Consider the following 11,219-nt stretch of genomic DNA (forward strand, 5'->3'; position numbering starts at 1 on the left):
TAGTGAGCTTTTTTCTCTATCAGTTTTCTATTACTACCTAACAAACCACCCAAAACTGAAGGGATAAACCCAACCCTGTTATGTGCTCATGATTCTGTGGGTCAGCAGTTTGGCGGGTCTCAGCTGGGTGGTTCTTTTGCTGGTGGAACCCACACGGGATCACCCATGTGGCTACTGTCCTGCAGTGGCTTGAGCAGGCTGTTCTGAGATGAGCTTACTCACGTGTCTGACTGTGGGTACTAACTCATGGCCTGACTTCCTTCTATGTGGTTCTCATCTTAAGGCGTCTAGTCCAGGCTCCTTCATAGCATGACTTAGTTCCAAAAGAGTGAGCGCAGAAGTTGCAAGGTGTTTTGTGGCCCACGCTCAGAAGTTCCACAGCGTCACTTCTGCTGCATTTCACTGGTCAAGTATGCCACAAGTCCAGCACCGATTCAAGGCATGTGGACAGATTGCACCTCACGATGGGAGAAGCAGGCAAGTTACAGTGCAAATGAGCATGATTTCCTAGGGGAGGAGAGATTTTTGTGGCCATGTTTGAAAATAATCTATCACACATCTAAGGTTCGTGAGGATATAAGGAGTCAAAAGTAGGAGAGTCACAACACACGGATAAGCCAGTCCTACCCTACTGAAGGTTCAATTTAACATCCCCCAAAATTCCTATCACTCTGTAGGGACAAAAGCCAGTGGCTCCATCACTACTGGGAGGTTTAAATGGTTGAACGAATTTCAGTCTTGTCTATATTGCTCATCTATATACAGTTTTTTTGATGATTTTGAAATAAGGTTAGTGATGCCATAACAAGGGACTTTTAATGATCATTCTGCTAAATACACAACCATAATAAATTTTGTTGTCATCTGGTTCAGTTAGAATTGCAAGTGGGCTGGTTATGGTGGCTCATCCCTGTAATCCTAGCACTTTGGGAGGCCAAGGCAAGTGGATCACCTCAGCCCAGGAGTTTGAGACCAGCCTGGGAAATACAATGATACTCTATCTCTATAAAAATTTTAAAACAATTAGCTGGGTGTGGTGGCACAAACCTGTAGTCCTAGCTACTCAGGAGACTGAGGTGGAAGGATTGTTTGAGTCTGGGAGGTCCAGGTTGGGGTGAGCCGAGACTGCTCTCCAGCCTGGGCGACAGAGTGAAACCTGTCTTAAAAAAGAAAAACGAATCGTAAATGACCTTGAATATGCTTTGTCATTTTTATTTCAGGACCTAAATCAAATAATTGAAACTCACAAATATGCCAAATGGAAATAGCATAACCACATGAAGCATGGGCCACTTGGTGAGAATTTGATCATTCCAATAATAAAAAGAGAAAGAAACATAATGGGGAGGAAAATAAATGCTTCCCTCACAGCTACCATGTGCCAGGGATGCTGCATATACTAATTAATTTGCTGCTCCCAATAATCCTAAGTATTAAGTAATACTACCACCCATTTTACGGATAAAAACTCTGAGCTTTGGCAAGGCAAATGATTCTTGAAAAGCTGATACCTAGGTAGACAGTTTGAAGGCCGATTCACCCTGAGTCTTCTGCTTGTCCTAGCTCCTTTCCAATATTTTTTGAGATTGATACATATTTTATACACATTCAAATAATACACATTTTAGCCTACTTTAAAAACCATAATTACATCATTTCAGCCACAACACAACTTCATAATTATCCTTTTAAATTGTGCATATTATTTTAATATTTCTTTGATATGATGGACCGTTCTTTCATTCACCATTACTCTGAGTTGGGCTCAGGTTGCTTATGGTAGGGCTCAGAACCATGAAAGAGATTAAATCTGGCTTAATACAATTTCTAGGGATGCTGTAATTCCTTTTATGAACCAAATGTGTTAATAACTCATCTGTGCCTTGTCAAGCTTTTTTGATTTCTGTCATTTTCCTTGAAATGGTATTTATTAACAAGATTAGACCTGTTTCCATAATTTCAGGAGACTAAGTATGTGAAATTAGGCACATATTTACATGCAGTATTTCTACTCATTGCACCAAAACACCTTCTGCTTATTTTAAGGGTTGTTTCTTGCTCAGAACAAACCTGTTTACATTGTGAGGCAGCATTTTCAGATTCACCAGAAAGGTTGAGGTTCCGATGTCACAGAACAGAGCCGGGAGGGATTGGAATGCAGGTCTCATCTCTAGCCAGTAGATGTCTCTATTTCATTCACCCTTCATTGCAGGCTCCTCCTGAATGGGAAGATTTGGGAGCAAAATCTATGAGTGGGAGGTTGTCCCATCCTTTTGTCACCACCCACCAGCCTGCAATGGCCCCTCCTCCACCCCTCCCGTGACTTCCTGATTCGTGGCACACAGGTAATTGAAACAGGAGTGCCATTTGAGTTTAAACACATTCTTTACTTTACCTAATCTGTTTGCAAAGTGGGAACGGTTAACTGAAAGCAATCTTTACAGAGCCAAAGCTTTTTCTCTTTAAATAGCACCATACTCCGAACTAAAAGCTGTATTACTGAGTCATAACAATTAATTACGTTCGGAGGTGAGAAGACAGGATTTAACGCTCTAATGCGATTTGAATTTAGGCCGTTATCTCATCCCACTGCTATTTAAAACAAAATCACTTTTCCACGGAAGCATCTGCAACTAAGGATGCTTTCAGAGCTGAAGTCTGAAGACATCCCTGGCAACTGAATATTCCTGTTTTAGCTTGGGGGGAGGGTTTGCATGCAAGTCTGGATTTTCTAGATTTTTGTAGTGAAGGGCATCTCTTTCTACTTTGCGATTTCATAAAAGGGAACTAGGAGCTGGGAAGGTCATCAGGAATTTTATAGGTATGGAAGTGTGCAGGAGGAGTTACTGGAAAAGCAAACAGAGACCATATCACCAAGCATGTGAGGCGCATGTCCATGTAGGGCTGACATGCAAACACCTCATGAAAAGGGAGCAAGTAGCAGGAACTGGAGAAGGAGCTGAGAAGTTTCAGGTGGTTATCAGGCAGGAGTGGGAGGGTCCTGGGGATATCCAGGTAGACAGAGACCAGCTCTTCAGAGAGAGCTCTGTGGCTTTGCCAGAGGCTCCTAGAGGCACTGAGGGTCCTGGGCTTGCCAAGGCTGGTGGCACCAACATAGCAACCGTGGGATCCAGAAGGAGCTGCCTGGAATCCTGGATCTGAATCGCCATTGTGACTCCCCACTGTGTGACTCTGTGAACCCTGTGCTCCCCAAGCCTTGGGAGATAGGGGCTTCTGCCCCATGGAGAGTTGCTGGGAGGGTCTGATGAGCTAAGAGTTAGATTCTGGAGCCCTTCCATATCTGGAAATCACTGTACCTATGCAGAATAAGGAAAATGGACAGATTCTCCTTCTAGACATGGAGTGTGGATTTTGACATTGCATGGGTAGCTCAGGGCCCAAGCTGTGCAGCTGTCTCAGTATGAAATGCCTCTCTTTCACACCCCTCTGCTCTTGGGACTCTGCCTTTTAGGAGCACAGGGCTTCCCACAAACACTGTGTTCTCTCTGCTGCTCTCTTTAGTCATTCTATCTGGTGAGTTCTTCCCACCATGTTCTCCTCTCCCACTCTTCATCAGCTCCAGACTCAGCTTACCATCCCCTACTTGCCAAGTGCCTTTAACCCTCAGCCCCAGACAGATGCTTCTTCCACAGCATTTCCATGGTCAGTTAGAGGCGCAGGGCCAGATCTCCTGCCCTGAAGTCATCTGACTGTGCACTCTTTAAGCCACTCACTGACTGTGTGACCTGGAAAAGTGACCTAAACCTTATAAGCCTCATTTGTTTGATCCACACGGTGAAAATATTAATAGCTATTTTGCTGAGTTCTCAAGAGAATGGGAAGGGCTGGCCTGTTTAGTAAAGGAAGTCATCTCATGGTGGCCAGCGCTAGCTGGGGAGCCTTCAGGCCTGTGAGCCCAAAGTGGCTTTCTCTTGGGTTCTCAGAGCGCCGGGCTGCACCTGGCAGATCTCAGGGTGAGTTAGTGATGCAGGAGCCTGCATGGCCCTCCTCATCCCTGTAGAAGTTAGGAGTCGAGTCCTCCATCCAGCATGTCACTCCTCCTCATGGCCAATCCCTCATCTCTCAGGTCTTACTCGATATTCCCCAGGGCGCTTGTCTAAGAAGCTCTCCTCTCCCGTTCTTCCCACATTTGCCCTGTTTTATCACCACCCGATATAGCACCGGCTTGTTGATGTGTTTGCTCAGTCACGACTCTCTGTCCAAAGCAGAAGGTAAGCTCCAGAGAGAAGAAACATTATCTTGTCTTCTATTCTGCGTCGCTGCATCCTCAGAACCCAGCGTAGGGCTGGAGCATAATAGATGCTCAGTTAACTGGAGTGGGAAGAATGAGTGGAAGGGTCTCCCTAACACAGTGCCAGGCACTGCACAAGCACTTCAGAGATCCCTGTTATATGGAAACCTGGGACCCCTGGGGCTAGGTTTCTCTTTTTAAGGAATTTTCCCCCACCCCACCATCCCCGCCACCCCAGCACTCCCGCCTCCAGGCCCTTCCCTCTTCAGGCAGTCTGTCCGTTTTCCCAGACCCCAACCCAATGGGGGCTTCCTGCAGGGCAGGGCCGGCTGTTCCAGTGTCCCCACTCACCCCTCACTAGGATTTAAGGGCTGCCGCGCTGCGCCCCCACCCGCTGCGGCCCCCGGGCGCCCGCCCCGGGCATGCTCAGAGCGCGCAGGTCCGGGAGGCGGCGGCGGGGGAGGAGGGAGCGGCCGCCGCGCGCTCGCCGGGCCCGGGCGGAGCTGCGCAGTCCTCTCGCAGCTGCGCCAGGACAGCCGGCGCGCAGCAGTGCCCACAAGTTGCCGGCAGCGGAGCGCCGCGCCTGCTCCTCCCGCTCGCAGCCCCCTGCGCCCACCCGGCGGCTGTGGCCAGCGCCAGGACGCACAACCCGCTGACACCGACCCCAGATGTAAAGCGGGACCGCGGCCCCTCGCTCCACGGCGCGATCCACAGTCTCGCCAGCATCTCCTCTGCCAAACCCCGGGGCTGGAAGATGTGGCAGCCGGCCACGGAGCGCCTGCAGGTAAGGGACACCCGGGAGGCCGGGGGGCCAGCCTGGAGGAGGAGGTGCCCAGGCAGATGAGTCTAGGTTTTGCTTCTGCCTACTTGAAGGGATTTGCCCAAAACCATCTTGTAAGACGCATCGATGGCAACATGATGCTGTCGGTTTAACCCAATGCCAGGAACGCTGCGGGGCCATGGGGGATGATGAAATTGACAAACGCCCATACTCAGGCGTTACAACTTTTGGCTTGGAGGTGCTTGTGTGCGGGTTCGTTGGTACATATATAAGGTTGGACTTTCAGACCGGCAATTTAGATTGCATTCCGCTGACATAATGTATTGGTCTGGGGTTAGGATTTTTGAATCCAGATTTATTTTTTTATTTTTTGGTCTCCAGGAAAGACAGAACAAGTGATATGTGAAAGCATCCATTTGCCAATGTAATTTGGAAATATCAAGCTTGGTTTGGCTTGGTCATGGTATGCTACTTCTTTTATTTTTCCCTATTCATTGGTTCTCTCCCTTTATCTCCCTTAAAGCCAAGCTTCTTCAGATATTTAAGGATTAAAAGTAAGTTCAGCCAGGAATATTTACGTCCTGGGTCATCCCATCAAAAGTTTTTACTGCTGTCTCCTGAAATGCCAGACTGCCTTGAATTGGCTTCTGGAAGCTGGGGATTTGCGGGAGGCGATTGAAGAGAAAGAGGGACACTTTCCCAGAAGAATTCTTTCAGTGACACGTTGGGTCTTGGGATTGCCCTGGTTGCAAGGTTTGAGGATTGCCTTTTGCTGGCACATATTCTCAAGAGCTACGCAGCCACTCTGCCAGATAAAATCCCCTGAATCCTGCAGTTAAACTTTTGGCAGGCGTGGAGCCACATTGTTTCGTAGTAAACTTTGAAGAAGTGTTTAAGTGATAAAATACGGCACCATTGGAGGCTAAGTGCCTCTGAAGACTTAGGACAGTGAGACCAGCCCCTGGCTGGCTTGGAGGTTTCTCAATGAACATTCAAAGTCCCAAGCGCAGTTTCTTAGATGCAGGGAGAGGCTAACCTTTGCCTAGGAGTCCTCATACAGAGGAATAACCTGCAGAGGGCATTGCATTTAGCAGAAACAGATGCCCCACACCCCCTTTCCAAATCTCCCTGGGCCATGATTTGTGGGCAGTGTGTTCACTTTATCAGAGCCTGAGACACCAGACCAGCTCCCCAGGGTCTCAAATAGAATAAATTAAAAAACCTGCATTTAGCCTTGCAGATGAGGAGGTTGATGACCAACCTCCTAATCCCCTCCTGGTCTTATTAAGAGAATATCAACACTGGGCTCTGAATGACTGGCAGAAGGGGATGTGAATGTATTGGTAGTGGCACCAGATACCAGTGGCGCATTTGAAGTTCTCCTTCGGTTCAAGGCATAACTTCTATTCCAAAGGAGCAGAATGATTGAGGAGAGCTGGCAGGTTCCCCATTCAAGTGCAGCTTTTGGAAGTCCTTAGAGGGATGTGGTCAACGTTCCTTGAGGTGGCTTTTATGGCTTGATGATCTGTGCCTCAGAAGAGTTTGTAGATTTTTGACTATATAAGTTCTTCCTACTGGCCTGTTTCACTTAGGGAATCCTGTGCGCTTTGAAGCATGTGACCCTTGGCAGGCGAGCGCTCTGGCTTGCCTTCCCATAGGGATTGTTCTTTGCTAGAAATGTCTCCCCCTTCTTTTGTGAAATGTGCACATGTGCATTTTGGCATGAGTCTGGTTTATTCCAGTTTGTATTTGCAATACGGTTTTTTTTTTTTTTTTTTTTAATTTCAAGGTATCATGTTGAAAGAACCTGGTTTTAGGCTTTCGAAAGCTCAGATAAACAGGGCTTATCATCGATAAGACTGAGTCACTGTTGGAAGGTGCTTACCAACAGGGGGCTCAACTACATGCTCCCAAATTTCAATGAGTCTCTTTTGAAAGTACGTACATCTCAAGCCCAGGTATTAGAGAAGTGAGACAAATGTGGAATTTTTCCTTTTTTATATTCATGGCTTCTTCCCAAAAAGTTTTTGCTTGACTCTTTTTGAAAACACGTAATTTGTATGTTTTTACTTTTGCTTCTTAGAGAGCTGTTGAGGGTGAGGTGGTGAGTGAGCTGCTTAGAATATTTTATTTACATTCCTTGTGCTTATCTTTGTCACAGTCTCTGTTTGCTGTTGGGGTTTCTTTTTTTTTTTTTTTTTTTTTTTTCTTTTTCTTTCACCATGATATAGAAACATACCTGTTCGATTCCTTAGTGAGAGGCCACTTTGCCACTTCCAGGCTCTGTGGCCACAGAGATAGCAGTGGATATTGTGCTGGATAGGAAACTAGTGAATGAGCCCTGTTCTTTAATGATGTCTGAGCCCCGTGTGCCTTTCACAAATCTTTTTAAACCTTCTCATTCAACCTCATTAATTTTTTTCTCATTAATCTTTAATACAGACATCTAATTTAGATGAGCCAGAGTGAAGAAAATTCTTCAAGAAAACATTCCTGGAACTTCCTAATAGGACTAAGGAGTCAATTTACTGTATCAATACCTAGAATCAAAAGAGGGGATTCTTTCATGCTGATATAGTTCATATTTGATGAGGCTGGTTTGAGAGATCTGTGTCCCAGGGGAGTGTGGTAGAGCTTTGCATAGACCAGTCACACTCTGAATAGTGGACCTTTGAGAGTAGCAGCTGTCTCCGTTGCTCAAGAAATGACATCTTTGGTCAGGTTTGAGTATCATTATCATTACCTACTTCTGTATTCCCCCAAAATGATGCAGATATTTTCTGATTTGAGGTTTAGCTGTTTGACCCAAATCCAGCACAGGCAAAGGGACCTATTGCCCCGAGCAGAGCTGTGCTGGATAATTTCTCATTCAGTCTCACAAACCGAGGCAAGTTCATCTGCTCCCTTGAATGTTAAAACTGTTGCACCCCACTTGAGCCCTCACTGGGAGCTTCTGCCATTAAAAATATAATAGAATCAAAAGGGATGTGAAGATTTAATTTACCACCCTAACTTTTTACAGTGAATAAATATGAATTCTTCTCTTTTCACCTTCTCGTCTGCATAGCAGACTTTTTTTTTTCCCTTGGAAGGACTGATGAGAGTTATAAATTTTTAAAGAGGCGGGCTTGAAACAGACTCCTTTCGGAAAAGTAAAGGGGACTTTTCAAAACCATAAACCTAACTATTGTTTTTTATTTTTATTTTTTTTGAAATAGAGATGAGATTATTTCTGGCCTTGAAGTTTTAAAATTTGTATGGGTTTGTAGATTGCCTTAATTACTGTGGTGGATCCCTTGAAGTAACAAACCCATCCATGAAAGAGTGTGTCCCATTCATAGGAACAAGTATTTTCTCAGAGCAGATGTCTTCAGTGAGCTACCAGATGCATTTTCTGGAGGCCTGGATAGGAGAAGAAAGATGAATCAAGACTGAAGTTAGAAGCAAAGGAGGTCAACATATTCTTAAAGGTCTCTGGTGGGTCAGGTACGATTTCCCATGCCTGTAATCCTAGTACTTTGGGAGGCCAAGGCAGTTGGATCACAAGGTCAAGAGATCGAGATATCCTGGCCAACATGGTGAAACCCCATCTCTACTAAAAATACAAAAATTAGTTGGGTGTGGTGGCGCATGCCTGTAGTCCCAGCTACTCAGGAGGCTGAGGCAAGAGAATTGCTTGAACCTGGGAGGCTGAGGTTGCAGTGAGCCGAGATCGCGCCACTGCAATCCAGCCTGGCAACAGAGTGAACCTCCATCTGAAGAAAGAACAAAAAGGGTCTCTGGTGTCGTTATTACTAGGATAGAGTGGAATGTGATAGGCATGTACAGGAAACAAGTTCTAGCAGATTCTAATTGTAAAGTGCACATGTAATCATCTTCTCATGAGGCATTCTATAAAGGTTCCAATATAATCATCTGCCTGTCTTCACTGAGATTTCTATTTATCCATGGCAGATCCAGAAAATACAGAGCTTTTTATTCATATAGCTGGATTTGGGTTTTGCAGCCTGGGCAATTTTTTTCTGTCCCATTACTTCCTTTTCACCCTCATTGTGGCCAGTGTCTGTGCACTAGCACTTCCACAGAGGGAGAAACACAGCGAAGAGTAGAGAGGACCCCAGATCCTAAAGAAACTTTCTTTTGGTGTTTCCTGAAACTTTTGGCTGATAAAGGTGCTGAAGTTTTTAGCTCAATACTATTCAGGGATTTTAGGAGGCAAAGTCCTTCCTGAGGATTATCTCACTCTCATTCTACCTAGTTCTATCTGGCAGATCTTGTCTTGACTTGGAATGTGGATTTTTCTAGATTTTTTCTCTGTGGTGATGCCACTTTCACCTTTCCCCTGAGAAATGAGACTGGAGAACCCTCTAAAATGTCAACCGGAGACCATTATAATGGCCTCACCCATCAGGCAGTGTGAAAACTGGCAAATCTGACATTGTTCCAGGCTGACCAAATGGACAAAAGGAACAAGGGACAGGAATGGGAAGATACCAGTAACCTGTTTTTGTGGTACAGGCACTGTGTGTGGCACTGTGCTGAGGAGCTTTATTTTAATCATCTGGCTCATTTACTTCCTGTAACCACTTTTATCCCCATTTTAGAGAGAAACTGAAGGCCAGAGAGGTGAAGTGATTTGGCCAGGGTTGAGCAGCTAGAAATGAGCTGAGCTGGAGTTTGAACCAGACAGTTTGGCTCCAGTCCTTACTTCTTAAGCCCTTCACCATAGCGTGGAAGGATAAGACAGGCACAGTGCTATATACATGTTGGCGCTATTGTTATTAATAAATACAGTTAGAGCAGTGACTGTCTTGTGGTCTCAGAGAGACCGCTGTCCTATTTCTTGTTGAAGCAATGTGTTGACCAAGGGCTACCCTGTTTTTGGTGGCCCAGATCTTTGGTGGCACATAAGCTGCTGTTTCCTATTGAAGTTAAAACTCACAAGGACCACCGAAGAGCTTTTTAACTGAAGCACGTGGCATTTATCCAAACTAGAGACCTTGAAAGCTGGTGATTAGGTTGCATCACGTACACATTCATTTCGAGTTTAGACAAAAAAATAATGGGGAGAAGGAGGGAGGAGGTTGGAGATTTTCAGAGCAGTTGCTTAGAAAAAAGCAATAGCTTTTATTACAGACGCACAGGTTTCTCACTAAATCCACTCTCGATTTTGTTGTTCTTTTCCTCAATTGTAGTTGAGTAAGCACAAAACATTAGGCCTTATTGTTCATAAAGAAAACTTGGAGTCATCGTTAATCCGAGGCCTTAGTCTCCGTCAGAAGTAAAATGCTATCTTACATCATTGAGTCTTTCTCCAAGTTTGTCAGCAAATCTCTACCAAGTGATTTTCCAAATCCTAGCCTGGGAAAAAAAACTCTGTGCCCCTTGGTTAACCGTGGCCTGATGGCTGTTTCATGTTGACTGTACTGAGTTATCTTGGAGTGTTAGGCAACTTTTGCATTTTGTTTGATGTTCCAGATTAGGTCCCTCCCATACCCCTTGCACTGACCCCATTGTACCATGAAAATTAGCCCTGGAGGAGACTCTGGGAGAATCAGCCTTACAGCTTCAGGGGTACTGGAGATCAGGCTGCCTTCCACAAAGTATTTTATTCCGCGAATAGCAGCAGTTCAGGGACTTGTTAGTGGTCAGCAAATAAAACTAGTCCAGAAACACTCAATGACTGCAGTGTGCTTCTTTCAGCCCCATGGACACAAATTTAAACAGAGGCTTTATATAAGTAGAGCAAGAAGAAATAGTTGAGGTGTTTGTCCAAAGACCTCCTTGAAGTCTAGTGGAATTAGTCTACTATCATTTTTGTGTTTACTTAAAAAAAAGTTGTGATCCCAGTTTAGCTGCTAATCAGTGATAAAGCATTAGCGTCTTCACCAGGTCCAAGCCTTGAAGCCAGGGATTGCAAAAGGAAGGTGTCAGAGAAAAGACACAGACGTGTTTTGTGACTTGGGCATATTTCAGTGCTTCTGGCATCTCGACGTGCTCTTCCACTTAATGCTGATGCCACATGGATCTATCATCTTGCCGAGTTCTTCTTTCCCATGCCTGATAGCCCAGGATTCCTTCTTCTGTTTAAACTGAGTTCTTACTGTGATGAGGGAGGCTCCAGTGATAGCCTTATTAGCCAGGGTGTTTCCTGAATCAGAAAACATTTGGAAAAAAATAAACAAA

At 45.2% G+C, this 11,219-nt stretch overlaps 1 protein-coding gene across 1 annotated transcript in view; it reads left to right on the forward strand.

Annotated features, from left to right (window-relative positions):
• Positions 1-4,726: 4,726 nt before the first annotated feature.
• PID1 (phosphotyrosine interaction domain containing 1) overlaps positions 4,727-11,219 on the forward strand; it is a 244,209-nt gene continuing 237,716 nt past the window's right edge. The window contains exon 1 of the mRNA XM_032277989.1: positions 4,727-5,036. Coding sequence (XP_032133880.1) covers positions 5,007-5,036 — 30 coding nt within the window. The 5' untranslated portion in view covers positions 4,727-5,006. The remainder of the gene's footprint in view (positions 5,037-11,219) is intronic.

The sequence above is a fragment of the Sapajus apella genome, unplaced genomic scaffold (assembly GCF_009761245.1).
Source record: "Sapajus apella isolate SASKATOON/1434 unplaced genomic scaffold, GSC_monkey_1.0 scaffold10, whole genome shotgun sequence".
In the NCBI taxonomy this organism is placed as follows: domain Eukaryota; kingdom Metazoa; phylum Chordata; class Mammalia; order Primates; family Cebidae; genus Sapajus; species Sapajus apella.